This window comes from Pelodiscus sinensis, chromosome 4 (genome assembly GCF_052426305.1).
Source record: "Pelodiscus sinensis isolate ZL-2025 chromosome 4, ASM5242630v1, whole genome shotgun sequence".
NCBI lineage: Eukaryota > Metazoa > Chordata > Testudines > Trionychidae > Pelodiscus > Pelodiscus sinensis.
In genome coordinates this window covers 20,177,209-20,204,887 of record NC_143055.1, presented here as the reverse complement: position 1 = coordinate 20,204,887, position 27,679 = coordinate 20,177,209, and the positions used below count along the sequence as shown (strand labels likewise).

General features: G+C 42.0%; 1 protein-coding gene across 9 annotated transcripts in view; it reads right to left on the bottom strand.

Moving 5' to 3' along the window:
* Nucleotides 1–27,679, bottom strand: part of RGS12 (regulator of G protein signaling 12) — a 169,798-nt gene that overhangs the window by 53,049 nt on the left and 89,070 nt on the right. For 6 of the 9 annotated variants that reach the window (XM_075930829.2, XM_014576072.4, XM_075930830.2 and 3 more), the window contains 4 exons: nucleotides 20,988–21,020; nucleotides 12,550–12,719; nucleotides 11,612–11,704; nucleotides 5,318–5,461 (listed from right to left, as the gene is read on the bottom strand). In XM_075930829.2, the coding sequence (XP_075786944.1) occupies nucleotides 5,318–5,461; nucleotides 11,612–11,704; nucleotides 12,550–12,719; nucleotides 20,988–21,020 (440 nt within the window). The remainder of the gene's footprint in view (nucleotides 1–5,317; nucleotides 5,462–11,611; nucleotides 11,705–12,549; nucleotides 12,720–20,987; nucleotides 21,021–27,679) is intronic. The other 3 variants (XM_075930831.2, XM_075930835.2, XM_014576078.4) reach the window with 1 other exon arrangement.

The window sequence follows — 27,679 nt, the reverse complement described above, 5'->3', positions numbered from 1 at the left end:
ATGTTTCTATAGTTATGTTCTATGTTATTAACAAATATATTACAGTATGATGAGGTGTGCATACTCTGCACTGAAGCAGGTGGGGTTAAAACCCTGTGGGTGGAGAAGTCCTGCCCCTTCACCCAGACTGGGCATGCTCCATATGCTGGGGCAGAGTAAAAGGCAGCAGAGCAGCTCAGTCTGGACTGGCCACTGAAGGAGAAGGACTTTCAACCAGAGCTCCACGGCTTCTCCAGCCAGCAACCAAGACATCAGGAGCCAGAGCCCCAGGAGACCGCTGCCACGCCACCCCAGAACAACCCCAAGGGAGAAGTAGCTGCTGGGGAACCAGAAGACCCAGACCTTAAATGGCAGCAACAAAGGGTGCCAGAAGGAAGACCGCTGGGACTCCTAGTAGAGTGAGACCCCCCAGGAAGGACCCCTCAACTGTCCAGGCTCCACAATAAATCCAGAACTGAGGGAAAGTCCATTGGAGGAAGATGTCTGGGTAGAACCAGAAAAGGATGTAGACTTCCTGCAGGAGCAAAGGGAAGACCAAATCCTGAGCTGAGCATGGGAGGAAGCACAGGTTCAAGACCCTGAGAGCACAAAGAAGATAAAGCACCCACAGGGGCCACACTTTGAGATCTGGAAAGACCAACTATACCGGGTAGTAGCAGACCCCCAGACGCAAGAGGAGACGTACCAGTTGTTGGTCTTCTGGAGACTATGCAGGAGCCTCCAACATTTGGCATACACCACTCCCTGGGCCAGACACCTAGATAGGAAAAAGACCCTCCAGCGAGTGGTACACTGGTTCTTTGGCCTGGCATATACCAAGAAGTCTGAGACTACTGCGCTTCATGCCCAGAATGTCAACAAGCAGGGCCTAAGGGTATATCCAAGGTCTCCCTCATACCTTTACCAGCTGTCGGCGTACCATTTTGAGCAGGTTGGGATGGACCTTGTCGGCCCCTTGGAAAAGAGCAAGATGGGGAACCAATTCATCCTGGTAATGGTAGATTACACAACCCAGTATCCAGAAGCTGTGCCACTTTGAGTAACAACTGAGACAAATATGGCAAATTAATTAGCAAAGGTATTTGTGAGGGTAGGGATACCCAAAGAAATCTTGACAGACCAGGTTACCAACGTCTCATCCAAGTTGATCACTGAGTTATGTTGGCTCATGCACATTCGAACTCTCTGGTCATTGGTATACAACCTTCACACAGATGGACTTGTAGAACAATTTGACGGCACCCTTAAATCAATGCTACATAAATTCATAGAAGACGATCCACAACACTGGGATATGCTCCTACTGGCTCTGCTCTTCACTATAAGAAAAGTCCCCCAAGCCTCGACGGGGTTATCTCCTTTTGAGCTCCTTTATGGGAGACAACCCCGAGGGTTTCTTGACTTGTTAAAGGAGGATTGGGAGACTGAGGAAACTTGGGTATTAGGAACCACCCACTATGTGTTACGACTCATAGTAGCTTCCAGGGAACCAGAAGACCCAGCCACTACATGGGATGCCGCTCCACCAGCATCAGTAGGAAGTAACCCATGGAGGGTGCAGGAGCGGCCTCTTGCACCCAGGTAAACTCAGCCAAATTTCCCACCGAGGGAGTGGCAGATCCCTCTGCCGCTCACAGGGCCCTGGGTCAGGACCTGGTGGAGTAGGGGTGGGCCAACTCCCAACTTATTGACTCTGGCTGCTAGACCTGGTGGCGGGGTGGCACTGTATGTGAAAGATAATGTTGAATCAAATGAAATAAAAATATTAAATGAATCAACATGTTCAATAGAATCGCTATGGATAGTAATTCCATGCTCCAATAATAAAAAATTAGCAGTAGGGATATATTACCAACCACACGACCAGGACAGCGATACTGACATTGAAATGCTGAGGGAGATTAGAGAGGCTACCAAAAAAAAAACCTCTATAATAATGGGGGATTTTAATTATCCTCATGTTGACTGGATACATGTCACTTCAAGAAGAGAAGCAGAGATAAAATTTCTCAATGTCTTAAATGACTGTTTCTTAGAGCAGCTGGTGCAGGAACCCACAAGGGGAGAGGCAATTCTTGATTTAGTCCTGAGTGGAGTGCAGGATCAAGTCCAGGAGATAACCATTATAGGACCGCTTGGGAATAGTGACCATAATATAATAACATTTAACATTCCTGTGGTGGGAAGAACACCTCAGCAGTCCATCACTCTGGCATTTAATTTCAAAAAGGGGAATTACACAAAAATGAGGAGGTTAGTTAAACAGAAATTAAAAGGCACAGTGACTAGAGCCAAATCCCTGAAAGCTGCATGGAAACTTTTTAAAGACACCATAATAGAGGCCCAACTTAAATGTATACCCCAAATTAAAAAACATAGCAAGAGTCCTAAAAAAGAGTCACCGTGGCTTAACCACCATGTAAAAGAAGCAGTGAGGGACAAAAAGGTATCTTTTAAGAAGTGGAAGTCCAATCCTAGTGAGATAAATAGAAAGGAACATAAACACTGTCAAATCAAGTGTAAAAATGTAATAAGAAAAGCAAAAACAGATTTTGAGGAACAGCTAGCCAAAAACTCAAAAAGAAATAACAAAATGTTTTTTAAGTACATTAGAAGCAGGAAGCCTGCTAAAAAACATATGGGTCCCCTAGACGATCAAGATATAAAAGGAGCAATCAAGGAAGATAAAGCCATTGCGGAGAAACTAAATGATTTCTTTGCTTCAGTCTTCACGGCTGAGGACATTGGGGAGATTCCCAAATCTGCACCGTCCTTTGTGGGTGATGAATCTGAGGAACTGTCCCGGATTGAAGTGTCATTAGAGGAGGTTTTGAAACAAACAGAAAAACTTAATGTTAACGAATCTCCGGGACCGGATGGCATTCATCCAAGGGTTCTAAAAGAACTCAAATTGGAAATTGCTGAACTATTATCTGTGGTTTGTAACCTATCCTTTCAATCGTCTTCCGTACCTAATGACTGGAAGGTAGCCAATGTGACACCAATATTTAAAAAGGGCTATAGAGGCGATCCTGGCAATTACAGACCGGTAAGTCTAACTTCAGTACCAGGCAAATTAGTAGAAACAATAATAAAGAATAAAATTGTGAGGCATGTAGAAGAACATAATTTGTTGGACAAAAGTCAACATGGTTTCTGTAAAGGGAAATCATGTCTTACTAATCTATTAGAGTTCTTTGAAGGGGTTAATAAACATGCAGACAAGGGGGATCCAGTAGATATAGTATACTTAGATTTTCAGAAAGCCTTTGACAAGGTCCCTCACAAAAGGCTCTTGTGTAACTTACATGGCCATGGGATAAGAGGGAAGGTCCTTTCTTGGATTGAGAAATGGTTAAAAGACAGGAAACAAAGGGTAGGAATAAATGGTACATTTTCAGAATGGAGAGGGGTAACTAGTGGTGTCCCCCAAGGGTCAGTCCTGGGACCAATCCTTTTCAACTTATTCATAAATGATCTGGAGAAAGGGGTAAGCAGTGGGGTGGTAAAGTTTGCGGATGATACCAAACTGTTTAGGATGGTCAAGACAGAAGCAGACTATGAGGGACTCCAAAAACATCTCAGCAAACTGAGTGATTGGGCAACAAAATGGCAAATGAAATTTAATGTGGATAAGTGTAAAGTAATGCACATCGGAAAAAATAACCCCAACTATAGATACAGTATGATGGGGGCTAATTTGGCTACGACAAATCAGGAAAGAGATCTTGGAGTTATCGTGGATAGTTCTCTGAAAACTTCCACACAGTGTGCAGCGGTGGTCAAAAAGGCAAATAGGATGCTAGGAATTATTAAGAAAGGGATAGAAAATAAGACACAAAATATCTTACTGCCCCTGTATAAAACTATGGTATGCCCACATCTTGAATACTGTGTACAGATGTGAAGTATCAGAGGGGTAGCCGTGTTAGTCTGAATCTGCAAAAGCGGCGAGGAGTCCTGTGGCACTTTATAGACTAAGGCTATGTCTAGACTGCAAGCCTCTTTCGAAAGAGAGCGTCTAGACTGCACGCGGAAGTTTCGAAAAAGCAAGCCGCTTTTTCGAAAGAAAGCAGCGAGTGAGTCTGGATGCTCTCTTTCTAAAAAGCCCTGTTTGCTTTCAAGAACGCCTTTTTTCAAAAGAGCACTTTCGAAAAAAGGTGTTCTTCCTCGTGGAATTAGGTTTACCGCCTTCGAAAGAAAAGCCGCGTTCTTTCGATTTAATTTCGAAAGAACGCAGCTGCAGTCTAGACGCAGGTGAAGTTTTTTCGAAAAAAGGCTACTTTTTTCGAAAAAGCCCCTGAGTCTGGACACAGCCTAACTGAAGTACAGATGTGGTCTCCTCACCTCAAAAAAGATATTTTGGCCTTGGAAAGGGTTCAGAAAAGGGCAACTAAAATGATTAGGGGTTTGGAACGGGTCCCATATGAGGAGAGGTTAAAGCGACTGGGACTCTTCAGTTTAGAAAAGAGGAGACTGAGGGGGGATAAGATAGAGGTATATAAAATCATGAGTGATGTGGAGAGGGTGGATAAAGAAAAGTTATTTATTAGTTCCCATAATAGAAGAACTAGGAGGACACCAAATGAAATTAAGGAGTAGCAGGTTTAAAACTAATAAAATAAAGTTCTTCTTCACACAGCGTGTACTCAACCTGTGGAACTCCTTGCCAGAGGAGGCTGTGAAGGCTAGGACTATAACAGAGTTTAAAGAGAAGCTAGATAATTTCATGGAGGTTAGGTCCATAAAAGGCTATTAGCCAGGGGATAGAATTGGTGTCCCTGGCCTCTGTCTGTCAGAGGCTGGAGAAGGATGGCAGGAGACAAATCACTTGATCATCGTGTTCAGTCCACCCTCTCTGGGGCACCTGGTGCTGGCCACTGTCGGCAGACAGGATACTGGACTAGATGGACCTTTGGTCTGACCCAGTACGGCCGTTCTTATGTTCTTATGACCTTGCTGCCCTGAGTTGAAGGGCCATCTCCTATTGACTATGGCCACCAGGCTGTGCCTCCGAGAGTTAAAGGGTCACCCCATATTGACTGTGGTCACTAGACTGAGTTTGCCCTGAACCAAGGACTACCCCTTATGGATCCTGGCTGTCAGGTCCCTGTGCAAAGGGCTACCCTATTACTTTAGCCATTGGGTTGGTTTTCAGGGACTAAGGGAGATCGCTGATGGATCGGCAGCCAACGGCGTGATGTCCACGCCCCTAAGTGCCCTCCCCCGAAGGGATGGGGAGTGCATTCACTGTGATACACAGTAAAAGAAAAAGTAAATTACATAGATTAAAAAACAGTTAAATACTCATAGCTACCTGAAGTTGCTGTTCCTTGAACATATCCGGATGTGGAGCACTGAGAATATCATCTGCCAACTGTGCCTGGCTATCAATATTAACTGGGGTTGTAGCTTTGCTACACAAAAACTTGGTGAAGATCTCCCGAGCTCTGTAAGAAAGCTAAACAACAGAATTCATATCAGCATTAATTTATTTTTTACGAAACATGACATTATAAGAAAATAAGAATGGCCATACTCGTCAGACCAACAGGTCAAGTTGGCCAGTAACCTGTCTTCCCAGCAGTTGCAGGTGCAGATGCAGATGATTCAGAAGGACTGAACAGATCAAGGCATTTAACCAAGTGATCCATGCCCTGTATCCTAGTCCCAGCTTTTTGCAGACAGATTTTTAGGACCATCCAGAGCGTGGGCTATCCCTGATCATCTTGGCTAGCAGCTATTGATCCTCCATGAACTTATCTAACTTTTTTGAACCTACTTATACTTTTGGCCTTCATTACATCCCCTGGCCATAAGTTCCAGAGGTTAACTATGTGTTCTGTGAAGAACTACTTCCTTTTGTTTGCTTTAAACTTGCTGCCTATTAATTTTATTGGGTGACTAGTATTGCTTGTGCTATGTGAAGTAGTACATAATGTTTCCCTATTCACTTTCTCCACACAATTCATGATTTTATAGACATCCATCATATCCCTCCTTGGCTGTCTCTTTTCTAAGCTGAACAATTCCAGTCTTTTTAATTTCTCCTCATATGGAAGCGGTTCAATACTCAAAATTATTTTTGTTACCATTCTCTGTACCTTTTCTAATTCTCATATATCTATTTTGAGATGGGGCAAATATACTTGTATGCAATATTCAAGGGCTACGTCTACACTGGCCCCATAAAACGGAAGAGGCATGCAAAGCAGGTAAGTCAGAAAAGGGAAATCCGTGGGGGATTTAAATATCCCCCGCGGATTTAAATAAACATGTCCGCCGCTTTTTTTCCGGCTTGGGGAAAAGCGGGAAAAAAGCGTCTAGACTGGCGCGATCCTCCAGAATAAAGCCCTTTTATTCCTACCTGACAGTAGGAATAAGAGATCCTCCGGAAAAGGGCTTTATTCCGGAGGATCGCGCCAGTCTAGACGCTTTTTTCCGGCTTTTCCCCAAGCCGGAAAAAAAGCAGTGGACATGTTTATTTAAATCCGCGGGGGATATTTAAATCCCCCACGGATTTCCCTTTTCTGACTTACCTGCTTTGTATGCTTCTTCCGTTTTATGGGGCCAGTGTAGACGTAGCCAAGGTGTGGTTGTGCTATGGATTTTTATAGAGTCATTTTTGTCTTTTCTGTTTTATTATCAAACCTTTTCCTATTGACTCCTAACAGTCTCTTTGCTTTTTGGACTTCCATTGCACTTTAAGCAGATATTTTCAGAGAACTGGCCATGATGCCAAGGTCTTTTTTCTTGAGTGATAAGTGCTAATTTAGACTGCATCATTTTGTATGTAGAGTTAGAATTTTATTTCCTAATGTGCATTACTTACATTTATTAACATAGAATTTCATCTGCCATTTTGTTGCCAGTGACTTAGTTTTGTGAAATCCATTTCTAATTCTTTGCATTCATCTTTGTATCTATCTTGAGAAATTTAGTATTGTTGATAAAGTTTGCAATCTTGTTGTTCATCACCTTTTCCACATGATTTATGAATGTGTTGCCTATCACAAATTCCAGTATAGAGCCTTGAGGGAACTCCTATTTACTATTCTCTATTCTGAAAACTGACCATTTAATTCCTTATCTTTTAATTAGTTATTGAACCATGAGAGAACTGTGTGTCTTATCCCAGACAGTCTACCTTGTTTAAGAGCCTTTGGCGAGCGACCATGTCAAAGACTTTCTGAAAGTCCAAGCACACGATAAGCACTGGATCACACTGAACACGTTTGCTCACTCCTTTCAAAAGATCTAATTGATTGGTGAGGCATGATTTCCATTTACTAAATCTATGTGGAATTTCCCCAACAAACTGTGATCATCTATGTGTCTGATAATTCTATTCTTTACTAGTTTCAGCCACTGTGTCTTGTACTAAAATTAGGCTTACTTGCCTGTAAATGCCTCTAGAACCTTTTCTAAAAATTGGCATCACATTAGCTATCCTCCAGTCATCTGATGCAGGCTGAGTTAAATGATAGATTACATACCAGTTCTGCACTTTCACAGTTGAGTTCCTTCAGAACTATAGGGTGATAACCATCAGGTCTTGGTGACTTCTTATGGTTTAATTTATCAATTGTTCCAAAACCTCCTCTATTGATGCGTCAATCTGGGACAGTTCCTCAGATCTGTCACCTAAACAGAATGGCTCAGCAGTGGGACTCTCTTTCACATTCTCTGAAGTGCAGACCAATGCAAAGAATTAATTTAGTTTCTCTGCAGCGGCGTTGTCTTCAATAGGTGCTTCTTTAGCCACAGTGGCCCCACTCACTGGTATGATTTCTGCTTCTGATATGTTTGGAACAATCCAAGGGCAAGTTAAATATGCTATTTCTGTACATTCTTGTTCCCAAAAGGGAAAAGAGAAGAAATTATGTGTCTCAGTACATGGGAAGACTTAATTTGACCTCTTGTGAAAATGTAGGAGCTTAATTTTTCAATCTTTCAAATAAACATTGATTTCTTTGTCCCCATATTGATCCTTTTGTTTTCCTTTGTTGAGATTTTAAAATGTAGGAATTACTGTTTTTTGCAATTTTAGTAAACATCTCCTTTCTTAATATTTAAATTGCCATAATTTTTAACATTACAAATATTTTGTGTCAGAGCAGTTCCTAAGTAAAGAAATGTTTCAATCAAGAAAATTTGCAATACAATTTAAAATATTCAAAATATAATTATAATAATAATAATAATACATGTTAGACTGTCAAATGTTGCATCAAAATATAATAAAAGCTTGTGATTTAGTGCTTTTTTAAAAAAAATCACTAAAAATTCTTTAAAACTTAATTTAAAGAAGGTAGTAAAAATGAACCATATTTTTGAATGTCAGCAGTTTTAAAAAAAATCTTGAATCTAGTTGTTACATGCTTCTTTTATAAGCAACTGAATTCTGAATATAATCCAAGAAACAACAAGCAAAAACAAAAAAATAGGTTCAGTGCCCTGAGGTGGATTCAGAAAAACATGAGAAATGCTAGTGAAAGATTTTTGACACAATCTTACATGATATTCTCATAACACAAGAAGGGCAATGTGGTATGGACAAAATTACTATAGGGTGGGTGTAAAACTGATTTAAAGATACAGTATAATTATCAGTAGTTAGTTGGTGTGAAATAGTGGAATCCCAAAGGGAACAATGTTGACAAACTGGAGAGAATCCTAAGTGTAACCATAAAGAAAACTGGTTTAATAAATCTGATCTATAAGGAAAGGATAAAAAGACTTAGTATGTTTTGTTGAAAGGAAGACCAAGAGGAGACATAATAGTCTTCGAATATGTTAAAGGGTAGGTATAAAGAGGACAATCAAGCGTTGCTCATGTCCACTGAAGAAGGACATGAAGTAATCAGCTTAATCAACAAAAAGGGAGATTTAGTTTACATATTACAAAAACTTTTTACTCTAATTATAGTTATGCACTAAAATAGGCTTTCAAGGGAGATTATAAAATCTCCAACATCAGAGGTTTTAAAAAAACAGATTAGACAACATCTGTCAAGGATCTAGGTTTAAATGATCCTTCCTTAGCATAGGGAGCTCAACTTGATTACCTCGAGGTCCCTTCCAGTCCTATATTTCTACAAAAGTAGGATGCCCCACAAAATGCTCAAATAAGGATTAAATGGAATAAAAAGGCCTTGCACAGAGTCCTAAATATAACTACAATTAGATTATAGGAGATATTTTCATGGGACTCAGATCCCCAGGCAGGGGGGCTGATAAGATTTTCCTGGGCAAGGTGTGTGGGAGGGCTGGCTCTGCACTCCCAGAAAGGGTGGAGCCTCAGGCAGAAGGGATGGAAGTTGGGGCAGCCAGCCTTCAGCACCACCTGGAGCACACCAGCCCTCAGAGCTGCCCGCAGCATGCTGCACAGCACTCCAGCAGCAATTTAAAGGGCCAGGGGCTCCAGCCACCATCACTTCTGCAGTAGCAGCCAATAGTCCCAGGGTCTTTTGACGTGTTGGGTCCTGGGGCACTTGCACCCTTTATCATCCTCTGTCAGCAGACATGTCCCCAGGAGAGTCCTTTAAACAAATGACTTTGTCTCTAACCCAGCTCAGATAGAACCTCAAGACAAAGACTAACAACAACCCAAATTATCTCAATTGTCTTGACAGAGCATCAGCTTTTGGCTAGCAACTTTGTACCTGAATATATAGCATTACTAGCAGATATAGCTGGCATTGCTCGGGTCATAAGAATGGCCATACTGGGTCAGACTAAAGGTCCATCTAGCCCAGTATCCCGTCTTCCAACAGTGGCCAATACCAGATGCCCCAGAGGAAGTAAAACAGAACAGGGAATCATCAAGTGATCCCTCTCTTGTCACCCATTTCCAGCCTCTGAAAATTAACTGAATTTTTTTTAAAAAATATAAACGCTTTATTTCAATGATAGTATTTTTCAAAAATGAAGGCTGGAATGAGAGTTCAGAGGTGAAAAGGGGCAGAGGGTGGATGGCTTAGAGCACAGAGTTGGGAGGTATGAGTGCAGAAGTCAAGGCAAGTGGGAGGTACAGGACTTGGGGCTCAAGCCAGAGGGCTGGGGGGGGGGGAGAGACGGGAGAGCTTACCAGGGCCACCCGTGGTTATGAGGGAGGTGCTGCGCAGGTGGCATCTCCTCCCAGGGGGCTGGGGCAGTGCTCCCCTACCAGCGGGTGCTCCCCAGTTGCCCCCCCATGGGCTGCAGGCAGTCTGGGGGGGATGGGACTCCAGAGGCTGCCACCCTTCCAACAGCCCTCCACTCTCCCCCACGCAGCCTGCGGGTGGTCTGGGGGAGAAGGGGAAGGTGAGGCTGCAGGGGTTGCACCCTCCTACAGCACTTCCCACTGAGGCCCACAGGCCATCTGGAGGGGCTAGGCTCCAGGGGCCGCCCAATCCAGTGGCACCCCTTGTAGTTTGCAGGCTCTTGGGGGAGGGCAAGGTTCCTGGGACTGCCCCTGGCCTGAAGAGCACCATCCCATTCCCCACCCCTCCCGCAAAGGCCTGCAGGCTGTTGTAGAGGTGAGTCTCTGGGGGCTGTTCCTGGCCTCCTGCTGCCCCCAATCTACAGGCTGTTTGGGGAGGGACCAGATTCTGGGAGCTGCTCCCCCTCCAGCAGCCCGTCCTGCAGCCTGCAGTATCTCCAAAGGGGGGCTTTGGGAGATGCCCCCTCCTCCAGCGGGTCTCCCCCATGGCCTGCAGGCTCTTCACGGGGGCTAGTCAGGGTCAAGCTTCAGGTTTGGGATAGGGATGTAATAATATAGTCGATTAACTGATAAGCAAAAACTTATAGGTTAGTGCTATAGACTACATGCATTTCCTTCCTCCCCCTTGCCAGTAAATTTTTTAGCAGGGTGACCAGCAGCCCGGCTCAGTCCTGGCTTGCACCAGGTCTGGGACCTACCCTGCTGCAGCTCTGTATTAGGAACCAGGTGGGCAGCAGCCTGGCTGAGTTCTGGCTCAGGCCCCCCTGGACAGGCAGCCCGTCTGTGAGGGAAGCTGGTTTTTAAACCGGCTCCCCTAGCAGACCAGCTCCGTCTGGCACCACACACTGCTGCCTCTGAGAGACAGGATGTAGTGCGGAGTGGCAGGGGGATCCTCGGGAATGGGGCCAGAGTGCACAGGCTGCCAGCCCCACCCCTCATGGACTATAGAATAGTCAAGTAACCAATAAGAATTCACAAGATTAATCAACTATTCAATTAACTGATATTTAACATCCCTAGTTTGGGAGAGGGGCTACTTACTCAGTCTGGGGGCAGACAAAATGGCAGAGCCTAAGCTCTGTTGGCCACTCTCATGGTGCTGCAGCTTCCCCCACCCAGTGGCCACTCAGAGTATTGCATCCCTCATCTCTGCCCCTCCCTTTTGCATTTCTCCTCTCTCTGCCTCCTCCCTTTCCATGTTATGGAAAACAGTCCCATTCCTAGCACTTCCCATTTTCCAGGCACAACCAAATCTTGACCTTGGTTTAAGTTAGATAAAAGGAAGCTGCATACCAAATTTGGTGGTCCTAGCTCTTACAGTTTAGGAGGAGATCTTGAACAGATTCACAGACACATAGAAAGACGGGCTCACAGACAGACAGACTGTTATCTAGAGAGAGATTTTACCTCCTTTTTGTCATGTGCAGGTACATGGTTAAAATATTCACAGGCCTGCCAGAATAAAATATTTTCTTCACTAAACTCTTTTCGTAGAAATTCCTAGGAATAAAACATAAGCATACAAAACATATGTCACAAAATAAAGTCAAGTTTCTTACATTTTAAAACGACATATTTATGGGGGAGAAAAAGGGAGGAGAGGTTGGAGCTTGTACAAATTTGGAATCTTTTAAGCAACAAAAATGTTATTATTAGTCTCAGAATCAGGCTTTTTTTAAAATAGAACCTAAATCTAGGATCAGATTTGCCAAATACTCACTGTTTCCCTTTTTCAGAACTTGTTCAATTTGCATTACTGAATCAAGTTACAATCAATGTATTTCAATGTAGAAAGACTGTTTAGAACTTTGCAGCATGAGATTAGTTCACAGACTAATGAACAAGACTTTAATAAGGATTTAAATAATTTTTAGTTATTCTAAAATAGTTACATTTTAGGGAAACTGTTTATCTTTAACTCAACTTCCAACAGGGTACAATGGACCCAGCAAAAAAGTTTCCCTAGAGTGCAATTCTTTATTCATGTAAGTGGTCCTTCCAACCCTTGCTAGTTGCTTAAATTGGTATCAGCCTTATTATATTTTTTTAACATTTTTAATTAGAATAAAACCTTTCTGAATATAGTACTTGAGGCTGCCACTTTACTGAAAAGAGAGATAATTTCTGACATCCGTGGTAAAGCCTGTTAAACCCGTTTCCAATCTGATTTAATAATAATTCTTAATAATTAAATGATTAATATTTAAGAGTTAAAATCTAAAATATACACATTTCTTTTTGACTTTTAAACCAATATTAAAGCACATCAGAAACTGATTTACAATCTATTTTATGGAGAAATAATAGATCTTTTGGAAGCCCCCTTCTTGCCCCTCACTACTTACAGAGAAATATCTAACACCAACAGGATCTTGAAGAAGACGTTCAAATGAAACGGCCCAGCTTGCAATTCTTCTTTCTCGGAGACGTCGACAGCTTTGTACACTGGGAAGACTAGCATTGCTACTGAGGCTGTTGTCACTGATACAGTCTTTTAAATCACTACTGTTTAGTTCTGTTGAAAAAACAAAAAAACCCATTCTTTTTCTATTATCTTTTCCTTAGTAACTTTTTAGCAGGCTTTTCATGACACCTATTGATGTTCACAGTAGCAAAGACTTCACAAAACACTCCTCACTATTATAGCACCAACTACACTGAAAAATAGCTTTTCAATTTCTCTCCTATCCAATTACAAAGATAATTAAATTACTGTAAGGGCAATATGCACTTCTTTGGCAGCCACTACTGCCAAAAGCAACAAGGGGCCATGAGGAGGGGAGACAATCTCCAGTGCCCACCACTCTAAACTAGCACTTTGGGCAGATATGCTCCAGGAGTACCCCATCTTTTCATGATTATCAGGGGACTACAGCTCTCCTCAGAATTTTCCAATGGTACTGGTTCTTTAAAAGGAATCCATAATTCACCAGGCAGTGTCAATAATGCCAGGCAACAAAGCTTTATGTTCAGTCTCAACTCTATGAATTGGCTTGTATAGGTAAGGATATTGACTACTAAATATAGAAAATGTGGGAAAGGATGCAAGTCAGTAAGGAGGGGCAGGTAATCAGTCAGTCCCAGCAATACCTTCCTTATCCCTGGACAGCCAGAGCATTATAGTACCCACTCCAAACTTTCTGACACTGGCAGGAACTCACTCCTGCTCTATCCATAGCAACAAAAAGATTGCAAGAAAACTTGGGGCGCTAGTGACCTCCAGATAGAGCTATCAGGGGCAAGCAACCCATGGTAACGGTCTTCTCAGAGACTGCTACTGTTCAGCCTCTCTGACTCAGGGGATGCTGTATTCTTCTTAAAGGGTTACTGCTCCTAAAAATTTCTCTGGAAGGCTAATAAAGAAGCAATAACTCTGTTTACTACACCATTCAAATGTTTCTAAAAATAATGTTTCATTCTCTTTGGAAAAACAAAGTAAGATGTGTAGCTAAAAATATTTCCAATCTGAACTTAGTAAAAAACAAACATTTAAAGTAAGGAAACAATTAGTCCATCTACATATCACAAAACAATGTTGAAAAAATATTCTCATTATCAAACAGATATATGTGAACTATGTTAAAAGCTGTGATATGATGTTGCTGTGATTTAAGAACAAAAAAGAGTAGCTTCAACTATAGAGGCTAAGAGAGATGATAGATGTTGTTCATTGCAAGGGTGATTTTGTAGGTGAAAAACAACAATAACCCAAATACACCTAAGAAACATACTCTAAACTAAGTCCAAACATACACGCCCAAAACAAACAAAAACCACAATACCGATAGGAGTAAAATTATTACAGGCAGAAGTCTAGCAGCGGGGGGGAGGGGGACGGGGGACGGACGGGGGGATGAGAGAGAGACTGTCCAGTTTATTACATTGCATGTAGCACATATGATTACCTGCCTCATAGGGAGGAGCTGTATGTGTGCCTGTGGTGCAAGTTGCTCATGTCCCCCAAAGACATAATATGGCATCTTGAGACCACAGTATCTGAACTAGTGTGGATAAGGAAGACAGAGAGGTACTCAGAGGAAAATTTCAAAGACACAATCAAGCAGTCTCATCCCCAATCTGACAGCCTCTGTGCTATAAGGATGAAAGTCTTAGGAAAGGAGCACACTGAACTGGAGAGGAAGAAGACAATCCCATTGCTGGGAGCCTCCTTCCAGATGATGTCATGGTATCCTCTCACACTGAAGATATTCCTTCTAAGGAAGGAACTCCAGTTACTAGGAAATATAAGATAATTCTAATGGGCAATTTGATTGTTATATATAAGTAGCCGGGCTTTTTATGACAGGGAAAACTGCATGTAAATTGCCAGTTGGGTGTAAAGGTTGCAAAACTCATGAGACATCTAGACAGATTCACTCAGCACCCAGTCAACCTGTGGAACTCCTTGCCAGAGGATGCGGTGAAGGCTAGAACTTTAACAGGGTTCAAAAAAGAGCTAGATAGATTCACAGAGGTTAGGTTCATCAATGGCTATTAGCCAGGATGGGTTAGAATGGTATCCCTAGCCTCTGTTTCTCTGGAGGTGGGTGACGGAAGGGATCACGCAAGGATTACATGTTGTTATCTGGGGCATCTGGTATTGGCCTCTGTTAGCAGACAGGATACTGGACTAGACGGACCTTTGGTCTGACTCAGTATGGCTGTTCATGTGTTCTTATTATGTGCAATGCTGCAGAGGAACTGGTGCAATAGTACATGTGGGTACCAGTGTCACATGGAAAAGTAGAAAAGATGTGCTGAAGGTCAAATACAGTTGGTTGGTTGGTTGGTTGGTTGGTTAATAAGACTTTAAAGTCCACAACCTCCATGGTAATCTGTGAAATGCTTCCAGTTCTATATGGAGGGCCAGAGAGACAGGCAGAACTCCAAGGTCTCAATGTGTAGATGAGACAAAGGTATAGGGAGGAAGGTTTCAGGTTTATTAGTCATTGGAGACTTTTGGGGAAAGGAGGAACTTATGCTGGAAGGATAGGCTCCATCTAAAGCAAAATGGAACCAAACTGCTGGCAATGTAAAATTTAAAAAGTTAAAAGATTAAAGTGATTTTTTGAAACCAAAAGCTGGGGAAAGCCGACATGCACACAGGAGCACATGGTTTGGACAGAGATTTCCCTTGTGGATACATTTATTAAAGGGAGAACTCTATATTTATAAAGACAATAGGAAAGAAGTTGGTAAAGTACAAATTATAGCTAGTGAGAAAAAAAATCAAATATATGAGTCCATTTAAATATAACACTTGAAGGCAAGCAATGGAATATTGACAAAATGTACAAGTGCTTATACACAAATGCTAAGATGGGCAAATGAAAGTGCCTAGAAATAAATGAGGATATTGATATAGTAGGCATCACAGGAACTTTATGAAATAAAGATAATCAATGGAACAGGGTAATACCAGGGTAGAAAACATACAGTAATCACAGAGTAGATCAAACTGGTGTATGTGAAAGAAAGCATAAAGTTAAATGCAGTAAAAATCATAAATTAATCAAACTATCATAGAATTTCTATGGATAGAAGGCTATGCTTGAACAATAAAAAACAGCAGTGGGAATACACTGTAACATTGCATCTCCATATTTCTATGGAAATATATTTTTTAATATGAGTTACCTAACTCAAACATGCTTTACGAAAATGACTATTAAGCTTAGTTGGCATTTTTTATTTTGCTTTTTTAGATTAATAACGTACTTTGTTCTATTGTCACTTGCAACCACTTAAATCTTTTATTTTATATTTATTAAAATCACTTTGTTTATCATTAACCCAATTTAAATAATTGTTGCGGCGGACACCAGCTGTGCTCTCTCTTTCATAGATACAAGCTTGCTCTGTATAAAACTTTTATGCAGAGTAAGACAAATTTATCTGGGGTTCTGGTCCTATTGAGGCTGTGCACCTTGGTGCTGTGTCAGGTGCCTGTGACTGAGCCTTCCCAGAGCTAAGTTGGTCTCAGCGACTATGCTCCTCTGCTATGGGCTGTGATCCCCAACTCTGTGTCTTTGGTGGAGCAAAACAGGATGGTGGTATGCTCCAAAGGGCTGCTGTGATCACCCCATCAGGTAACAGTCTCAAGGGAATCTCTGTGACCCAGTCCATCACACATGTTATCAACCCTCTCACCAAGATGGTGACAGTGACTTTGAAATGTTCAGGGGAATTAGAAATACTAAGAGAATATGTAATTAATAAAGGGGGATTTCAACTTACTCGATAATGTCACTATCAATGCTTCTTGGGGCATTTTGACCTGCAACCCACAAGGGTTCTTGATTTAATTGTAAGTGGAGTACAGGATCAAGCCCAAGAGGTGAATATAGTTGAACCACTCAGGAATAATGACCATATGTCAATGTAACATCAGTGAAGGGAGGGAAACATAAGAGAAACCCAATACAGTAACATTTAACTTCAAAAAGTGGAACTAAAAATGAAAAAGATAGTGAAATGGAAATTAAAAGGAACAGTTAAAACATCAAATGGCTGCAAATTGCAAATGGAATATTTACAAACACAACAAAGTTAATGCTAAATGTACACCTCCAAACTAAAAAAATTATCAGAATAATTTAAACTGGAGTGTTTATAGAATGTTAAATTATTATACACAGAAATTTTAATTTTTTGCACAGAATTCCCCCAGGAGTATTAAAGCAGTCCTAGATAAAACCTGAAGAGCAACTAGTAAAAGATACCCACACTAACATTTTTAAAAAGTACATCAGAAGCATAAAGCCTGACAATTGGTAAGTAGCACCACAGGACAACTGAGGTGCTGAATGAGCTCTCAAAAAGATATGGTTATAGTGGAGAAGCTAAGAGAATTCTTTGCATCCATCCTCACTGCAGAGGGCATGGGGGAGATTTCCATGCCTGACCCATTGTTTTTAGGAGGCACATCTGAGGAACTGTCCCCGACTGAGGTTTCAGTAGCTAATGTGTAACTAAATAACTGTGTAACTGCATCAAATTTTAGTGGTTACACAACTATTGATCATCCCGTGGGGTGGGGCCTGTAGCCACTGTGCTCCACTCCACTCCCGGGGAGCCCTCTGCCAGCCCACGCTGCTGCTGGTGCTTGTGGGGAGCCAGCTTAAAAATCCCAGTTAAAAAGTTAACTGGCTAAACGGAATGTTTAATTGGTTAACCGTGATGCCATGGCAGGGGCTGCTCCAACCGAGCTGGGCTGCTCCAGCCAGGCCAGTTAACTGGTTACTCCGCCAGTTAATTCGTTACCGTGGTAAGCATACTGGTAAGGTGCATACTTACTGGGTAAACAGTTAGTTGGTTAACACTTAGCATCCCTAATCCAGGGAGTGACAAAGAGTCTGCAAGCAACTCTGACAGGGGACAGGAAGGTAGATAATGTGAATCAAGGTACACAATTCCAGCTACATGAATAGCAGAGCTGGAGTCGACATACCTTAGAGTTCGACTTACATGTGTCCCCACCATAGGGATGAAGGGGGATCAATGGGTGGAGCAGTAGAGTACCCGAGTCGACGGGAATGTGATCAGCCGTCGATTTAGCAGTTCCTTACTGAACCTGCTAAACTGACTCCTGGGAGATCAATCTCCACAGTGTCAATCTTCCACTAAGTGAAGACAAGGTTGAAATGAATGTCCTGATCTTTGGAATCCTACAAGTCAACGTGATAATGACTAAGAGAGAAGCAGGAGTGAGCAGGAAACTAAGAGTTTGAAGAAATGACCCATGAGCCTAGATATCACAAGATTCTGGTACCAAGGGGGGACTGGCTCCTGGATGTGTAGGTGGAAGTGCTCCAGCACTTTCAAAAAGCATGCTGTCATGGGATGGGCAAAGAGAGACCTCGCCATGACCCCAAATACCACACTGAGATGGCTGTCAACTGGACCTTGGTGAAAGACATTCAGCTTAAGATTCAGCAAGTAGTCCATGATGTCTTGCAGAGAGGCCTGCTCAGCAAAAAGGTACAGCTCTGAGGCCAAATAAGTAAAACTCATCCAGTTGCCCTAGTGGAAGGCTGCCAGCTGATGAGCAAAACCTAATGAACATGGGCTGAACCCACCCTTTCATCCACACTTAGCCACACATCAGCCAAGCCATCGGGTGCAATGCCACCAGGTTCAGATGCAGCAGGTTGCCATGGTTCTGTGACACAGGTGGAGTCAAAGAGGCAGTGGAAGAAGGGTGGCTACTGACAGATCCAACAGCACGTTGAACCAGGACTAATGGGGCCATGCAATGGTCACGAATAGGATTCTCGACCTGTCATGCTTTTACCAGGACTCTATGAATCAACAACACTGACAGAAAGGTGCATAAACATCCCTGCCCAAGGGGTGAGGAAGGCATCAAAAAGGGAACTTTAGTCCAGACCCTGGATGAAGAAGAACTGGTGGCACTTCAACAGGTCCACCTGGGGAGCTCTTCTCCTTTGAAAGATTACACTGACCACCTCCAGATGGAGGGATTATTTGTGGTGAGACAAGACGGTCCTGCTGAGCCAATCTGCTAGGACATTTTTGGAGATCATCCTTGTAAATGGTTGGTGATAAGATGAGTACATTCCACACACAGAAGTCCCAAAGGCTGAGCATTTCCTGAAAAAAGGCTGAGAATCTGGTCACTTCTCACCTGTTGATATAATACATTGCAGCAGTATTGTCTATCAGAACCTGCACCACCTTGACTTTCAGGTGGGATAAGAATGCCTAACAGGCCATGCAAACTGCTCTGAGTTCCCTGATGCTGATATGAAGAGCTAGGTTGCCAGTAGTCAGCAGCTCTAAGTGCTGAGCTCACCCAGGTGGGCTCTACAGCCCAGATCCTAGGCCAGGGGTGGACAAGAGGCTGCCAGCAGGCTGGATCTGGCCCGCCAAGCCACTGGATCTGGTCTGTGACTGCCTCGCTGGAACCCTTAGGCAAAGAACAGCTCACACTTTAAAAGGCAGCTGTTCTCCATTCCAGACAGCTGGGGAGGGAAGAGGGAGACAGGAGACTTCTCGTGCTGTTCCCACCCCCCAGCAAAATCTCTTAGCTCCCACTGGCCAATCTCTCAGTTTCTGGCCAATAGGAGCTGAGAATTTTTGCTGGGAGCAGGGGCAGTACAGAGGACTTTTTATGGGGTTAATAGCCTCAACTGGAGAGCTCTGACTGTAGGGCTTTGGAGTGGGCGGATGATCCAAGCCAGGCTTTTTGCTTGCTGCCAACTGATCCTTCTTTGTTGGTACCAGGGAGGCATGCTTCTTTGCTCTCTTTTTCCAGCAACAAAGAGTGGTGCCGGGTAAACTCTGGTGGCACATTTCACACCAATGTTGAGGTGCTGGAAGAATTATGCAAGAATGGATTAGACATCAGATGGAGAGTGAGCTCTCTAAGGAGAGCTCAGGGTCTGAGGTCTCTCTCCTTTTGCACAGAAGGCCAAAAATTTTTACAAATCTGGTACATTTCTTTAATATGTGCTTCCATCGGACACTTGAGACAGCTGCCATAGGGGTTGCTAACAGGCCTGTTACAGGATTCACAGAGCTTAATGCCCAGTGACTGGGGCACAACCCACCAAGGGCAAAGTCCTCTCTGGGACCTAATTATTAATTTCATTAATTACATGGATGTAGCAATAGAGAGCATATTGATTAAGTTTGCAAATGACACAAGGGAGCGGGGAGCTGCAAACACTTTGAAGGATAGGGCTAAAATTAAAAGGGATCTTGGTAAACTTGAGAACTGGGCTATATATAACAAAATGAACTCAGACAAATGTAAGGTGCTACACTTATGAAATAAAAGCCAAATACACAAATATAGAATAGGGAATAACTTGCTTGGCAGAAGCACTGCTATAAATGGTCTAGGATTGTGGTGGATCACAATCTCAACAAAAGTCATCACTGTGACACTGTTGCGAAAAAAGCAAATACAATTATAAGTTGTATTAACAGACACACAGCATGCAAGCCACAAGAGATGATTTTTGTCACCACTGCATAGAAAGGATGTAGTGAACCTGGAAAGCATCCATAAGTGAATGACAAAGATGATCAAAGGGATAGAATGCGAGCCATATGAGCAAAGGCTGAAGGAACTGGTCATGTTTAGTTTAGAAAGAGAAGAATACTGATACTGGTCTTCAAATATTTGAAAAACTGTCATAAAAAGATGGAGAAGAGTTATCCTCTATTGCCACAGAGGGCAGGACAAGAGGCAATGGGTTCAAATTACAGGATGGCAGTTTCAGACTAAATCTCAGGAATAACTTCATACCTGTAATAGACTGCTTCACAAGGTTTTTGGAAGTTCCTTCACTGGTGGTTTTCAAAAGGTGACTGGATAGCCATCTGTCTTGGATGGTTTAGACATCATAACTCCTGCATCTTTCAGGGGGTAAAACTAGATGACCTTTGAGTCCTTTCTAACTGTATGGTTCTATAATTCTGTGATACTGGAGTAGGGCTGCCTATTTTGGTTGGACATATTCCTGGAGGTTTCATCAGCTGAAAATCTTTAATTAAAGATTAATCTCCAATCCCTGGAGACTCCAGGACAATCCTGGATGTTTAGCAAACTTATCTTAGAATCACTGTAGCCAGTTCTCTGAAATCATCTGCTTCATGTGCAGTGGAAGTCCAAAACAAAGAAAAAACCCTAACAGATTGTTAGGAATTACTAGTAAAAGGACACACAAAACCGTAAACATAACAATGTCACTAAATAAATTCACAGTACACTCACATCATAATGTCACTAAGTAAATCCACAGTACACCCATACCTTGAATACTGTGTGCAATTCTGGATACCCCACCTGAAAAAGATACATTAGAATTGGAAAAAGTACAGAGAAGAATAACAAAAATAATTACAAGTATGGATCAGTATCCATAAGAGGAGTGATTAAAGAGACTGTTCAGCTTAAAAAAGAAATGACTAAGGGGAATATGACAAAAATCTATAAAATCATGAATGGTATTGAGAAAGTGACTAGGGAAACATTATTTACCCTTCACATAACTCAAGAACTAGAGGTCACCCTAGTAAATGAATAATAGAGAGTAGGCTTAAAACAAACAAAAGACCACTATATACAGTCAATCTGTGGAACTCATTGCCATGAGATGTTCTAAAGGCCAAAATAATAACTAGGTTCAAAAAAGAATTAGATAAGTTCATGGAAGATAGGTCCACCAATGGCTGTCAGCCAAGATGGAACTCCATGCTCTGGGTATCCCTAAACATCTGACTGCTAAAAATTTAGGATTGGTTTACAGAGCATGGATCACTTAAGTGTTCTATTCTGTTTACTCTCTTTGAGGCATCTGGCTCTGGCCAACATCCACAAGCTGTATACTGAGTTAAATGGACCACTAATCAGGTCTAGAATGGACATTCTTATATGATTTAGGACAAGAGCATCCATGTGCTTGAAGTGTTCACATGAGAAGCAACGGAATCCAAACAACTGAATGCAAGACTACATTCACCTTTCAGGACACTATTTGAAATGTGATCAGATACTGCTGGCACTGTAGGAATTAATTAGATATTAAAATATAAAAAGATTGCAGAACACCTATATGTTCTTGACGTTGCAATATTTTTCAGAACTCTTTCTACTGTGGGATTTGAAAACACCAATTTTTCATGAAAAGAAGATTCCTGAAAAGCTGATATCATAGAATCATAGAACCATAGAGCTGGAAGAGACCTCAGAAGGTCATCAAGACCAGCCCCCTGCTCTAGGCAGGACCACTCCCAACTAAATCAACCCGGACAGGGCTTTGTCAAGCCGAGACTTAAACACCTCTAGGGATGGAGACTCCACTACTTCCCTAGGTAACCCATTCCAGTGCTTCACTACCCTCCTAATGAAATAGTTTTTCCTAATATCCAACCTGGACCTCACCCACCACAATTTGAGACCATTGCTCCTTTTCTACCATCTGTCATTACTGAGAACAGTCTCTCTCCATCCTCTTTGGAACCTCCCTTCAGGAAGTTGAAGGCTGCTATCAAATCCCCCCTCACTCTTTGCTTCTGCAGACCAAACAGACCCAAGTCCCTCAGCCTCTCCTCATAAGTCATATGCTCCAGCCCCCTAATCATTTTGGTTGCCCTCCGCTGGACCCTCTCCAATACGTCCACATCCTTTTTGTAGTGGGAGGCCCAGAACTGGACACAATACTCCAGATGTGGCCTCACCAGAGCTGAATAAATAATGACATCTCTGAATCTGCTGGCAATGCTCCTCTTAATGCACCTAATATACCATTAGCCTTCTTGGCTACAAGGGCACACTGTTGACTCCTATCCAGCTTCTCATCCACTGTAACCCCCAAGTTCTCATAGCCAAATGAACTTTCAAGGAGCTAAGGGGCCAGGCTCAAAGATGTCAACTGTAACAAAAAGTTCAAAATGTTTGGAATCTGGACTGACATGGGTTAAATTCCCTTTGAGGTCACGCAAATCAAAAGTTGCTTCCACTTGGACAAATAGGCAGAACTTCCAAACACTACTTCCAAACACTGTCTCCCATCCTTATCTAGCTATGCAGCATCTCCACAGTAAGGTATAGACCACTGGTGGGAGTCTATTGCTGTTCATCTTTCCCACTCCATGTTGTCCTGTCACACTCTCCAGCCACTGCTATCTCTAGCATTAAAAGTCTCCCAGCAGCATGTGTTTAGTCAAATGAAGGGGTTGATCTAATGAAGTCCAAACCAAAGTAAAACTGCTCCTTGCTTCCTACTATACTAGTCACTGTAGGCACATTGACGCTAATGATAGTGATGTGCCATAGAGGATCCAGAAGAAATTGAAGTTTCATGAGCTGTTCATTCAGGCCAATAGAGAAGTCAGGAAGTTGTCTCAGGAGTGATATTCTTATGGTAAATCCAACTCCATTAATCCTGTCTTCATCCTCAGCTCTTTCTTTCCAAAAGGAAGTATAATTTCCTTCTCACTGATGGAACCTTCCCCAGTCAATCTAATCTCACTCAGTGCCGCAATATCAATCTGATAGCAGGTAAATATTCTGGAGAGAAGAGCTGTTCTTCTCTCAGGCCTTCATGCATCACCCATAAGGGTTCCGTCATTCAATGCTCCTAAAGTGGGTCTTTTCTTCTTTATTGTTTGTTGACCACTGTAGGATAATCTAACAGCCACAGTAGTCTGCCAGATATTATGGGGCAGGCAATTTTTAGGGCACCTTTTCTAGCACTTTGCCTTAAAAAGGATGAGCAATGCTATCCAAAGAAAGTCTGCTCAGTTGCTGTGGATGCTGCTGAATGTCTCCGCTGCCCTGGGGACAGAGCTGAACTGTCACTAAACCCAAGAAGTGTGGCTATGACGTTCAGTAGTCATCTTAACCTGTAGCTTCATCATGTTTCATCATTGCAGAACTTGAGTTAAAGATATGATTATAATTATGAATAGATTTCATAAGATATTAATGGGATGAGAGTTCTGAGAAAATCTGTGCCTTCATGGCCAGGAAATCACAAATTGATTTACTCCGCCAAGTCCACCGGAACAGTTTTGCATGCTAGAGAAAAACTGTTTCCCTGTCTTGCTGAGGACAAAAGACCTATTGGCTATCCTCGTTTGGTTTGGCCTGATTGTCCAAGCAGTTTCCTGTGGTGTGGCCACTGTCACACACAAACAACTACAGTAAAACCTGTGTTATCCAGCATGCCCGGGGATTAGGGCATGCCAGTAACCTAAAAATTCTGGTTATCTGAGGGAGGGCGGGAGCCGTGTGGGGTCTACGGGGGAGGTGGGCAGAGGAGGGAGGAAAATGGGAGCCATATGGGGACCAGGACGTGGCCTGCTGGGGGGGAGGGAGAGAGTGGGAGCTGGCCTGCCGGGGGTGCCAGGAGCCGCAGAGGGAGCTGAAATGCTTTCTACTTGCTTCCGGCTGCCGTTTGCCCCTCCCCCAGGTACGTGCTGCACGCTACTCTGAGGAGCGGCCCGGCACTTAAAGGGACAGTTTCCTTTTTCTGCTTTTCCCAGCATCAGAAATTTGCCGGTTTCTACCGTTTTCCGGATGCTTACGTTCCGGATAGCGCAGGTTTTATTGTACTTGGAACCAAAGAAGATGAATTACTCCCAAAGAAGCAAGATATGATCCTCTAACAAAGGTTGCCCTAGTTCTCCATATACCTCTAGTAGAAGGTGCTATATAAGTACAATCTATTACTAATAGGTTAAGTGGTTTTTCCTATTCCTAAAATATCTTATTTTTGTATGTGATAAAGAAAAAAACCTGTTAAGTCCTATTGAGGAAAAAAGTGGTATGAAAAACAGACAAAAAGGAAAAGGTGAAGAGGCTATAGTAGAGGACAAAGGAAAAGAGAAGTATCTTTAAAGAAAATAGGCTACATAACCAATAATATTATAGAAAACACTATACTATCAAAAATATTATTTAGTGCGAATGTAAACTGATTGCAAAATTAGATTCAAAGTCAGTAAAAACAGTATGCTCTTCAGAGAAATATTAGCTTGGATTTTCCAACTTAAGAGATCCAACTACATACAAGGAGTAGTTTCACTAAAAATGATATTTTATAGCCACTCTGAAAGTTCTGTCATTCAAATGAGAACTATATACCCATAGCCTATATTATAAAATACTGCTCCTCCTCCTAGGAAGCATAAACTTTCATTGAGAGGCATTCACATAGTTAAGGTGATAATGAAATAGTGACCAGATCTCTAAAATATTAAAACTTTTCTGAAATTTCATTTTTAATTATATATATTCTAATTTAGCAAATATTAAATTATATCGTAGCAATTATTTGCAGAATACAGTTTCCTCATAAGCAAAATAGTAACTTATTAAAACAAATCGAAGTAGTCAAAGAGTTGGCTTGAGAAGGAATGAAATTAATCTACTTATTAATAAACTTTCAGTGGTGGTAATATTTAGGACTCTCAGGAATCAAGCAGATACATCATTATAGTTAATGTGATTTTCCTTCTGGCCATATTCTAGGTAAAGCTAGTAAAAAAGTCTTACCAAGTAATACCCAATTTACATTTTTATCCCCAAATGTATTCATATTTTCCTTCCGGAAGATATGTCATGAAATAGGAGGAGGAATCATATTAGGTGTTAAACATTATTTCTCAGAATGTTACATTTAACAAGTGTCAGTTTCCTCATCCCTCAAGATAACAAAAGACCAAAGAGTACACAGAAACAAAAACTGCATACACAGCTTTTAAGACACATATAGTGTTCCCTCTAATCTTTTCCATCCACATGCAAATTTTCTCCATGCATGTATGGAATGAATTTTATGTGCACACTGAGGCATGTGTGAATGTGCACCACCAGAAGCTGTGGGTTCTCTGCTAATCAGCTGAGCAGCATTTGAGTCTCTTCTGAGCAGCTGCAGAAGTGCACAGTTTACAGGGAACACTGGACACATATATGAAGAGGCACTTTCTTGGTTAAGGGGAGAAGCAGAACTGTCTACAATATGTAGAGAAACTAATTTTCTTCATAGTTTATGTGATAGCATGGATCACCCAAAAAAGTTGATTTGGACCACAAGAACTATCTTTAAATAGTCCCAGAATTTTAAATACTTACAGATTTTATTTAACAAACTCAAATTATTTCAGAAAAGGAAATTTTATCTATTAATATAAATAACTATTCAAAAACAATTAACACTGAAAGTTCCTTTCTAATCCCTGAAGATAATCACAGTCAATGTTGTTCCAAAATCTGTATAGATTTCTGCAATAGTTTTTATTAATCTGAAAACATGGGATAAACCTTTTTTCCAGAAGTATTAATAAGTATTTTACTTTTCTGTGCCATGATCCATTTCAGTGACTGAGATTAAGGTCACCTCAGAATAGAACAGGTGTGAATTTACACTTGAAAATGACCTCACTTTGCACAGACCTCTGATGAAGTAGTACAGGGTATGTCTACACTACCCCGCTAGTTCGAACTAGGAGGGTAATGTAGGCATACCGCACTTGCAAATGAAGCCCGGGATTTGAATTTCCCGGGCTTCATTTGCATAAGCGGGGAGCCGCCATTTTTAAAACCCCGCTGGTTCGAACCCCGTGCAGCGCGGCTACACGGGGCACGAACTAGGTAGTTCGAACCCGTTACTCCTTGTGAAATGAGGAGTAACAGTAGTTCGAACTAGGAAGCCTAGTTCGAACTACCTAGTTCGTGCCCCGTGTAGCCGTGCTGCACGGGGTTCGAACCAGCAGGGTTTTAAAAATGGCGGCTCCCCGCTTATGCAAATGAAGTCCGGGAAATTCAAATCCCGGGCTTCATTTGCAAGTGCGGTATGCCTACATTACCCTCCTAGTTCGAACTAGGAGGGTAGTGTAGACACACCCACAGATGGCAACTGAGGGTCAGCTAGAAGGAAGAGTCTGAAATTTGTCTTCTCATTGCACAGAATAAACATTATATAGTGTACTGTCTCCACTAGTTCTCCTATGGCCTCTCAGTCTGAACCCTTGTCCTCTTAGCTATCCCTAAATGGTTTCTGAAAGTAATAATCACAGTTCAGCTCAAAACAGTTTTGGGAGCGTTCAGAATTCCTCATTTTACTCCAGACCCTACTTTCGCGCTTGCAAGTGCTAGTTCTTCATTACACCTAGTTACTGTCCCATAAACTCCATTTCCACTTTGTATACACAAATCCTCTTGGCTAGTCACATCTAACTACACACTCTAGTACTGAGTCAGATTGATCCTTCAAATTGCCTCTCCAAATACTCCATTGTGACACAAAGTTCCTTAGCAATGGGTACTCTAATCTTTGCAAACGATTCTCTCCTGAGGCATGACATAAATTCACTACACCAAACAAAAGTATACAGAGTACTAATCCATAAAAGGTAACATGTAAGGTATCAACAGAAAGCTTATAACTTGTCAAGACTCACAATCATAGTGAGATGTATATACAAGTAAATTTAAGGACGAATGTATTTATACTGAAAGCATGCTTGATGGGCTTATGGGGGAATTAGTCACATGGGGATACATCACAATGAAGTTATCCTGCTCTGATATACAAGACTTGTTTGTATAGCCTTGCTGAACCCCAAAATTATCAATGGAAAACTTTCAGACACAACTATAAACAATCAAAACCTCTTAAAGGTAAAAAAGGAACATGACAACAATGCAGCAGTTTTGCTCTGTCTATGAACAGAAACTAAAGTATAACAGAGAGGACAGGAAAGTTCTCTGAACCTTTAATTCAGGAGGCATCTTGAGGAGAACATCAAGTTCTCATGAAAAATTGGTTCCTAGTCAATTCTGAAAGCCAGCTAGCTCTCCAACTAACTGAACTTTAATTCGAATTAACACGTCTACACACAAAATGCAGTTCGAATTAGCATTTTGCTAATTCGAAATACTGCATCCACACTGACTGGACACAGAATCAGATTTAAGGCCAGCCAGAACCAGGTCAG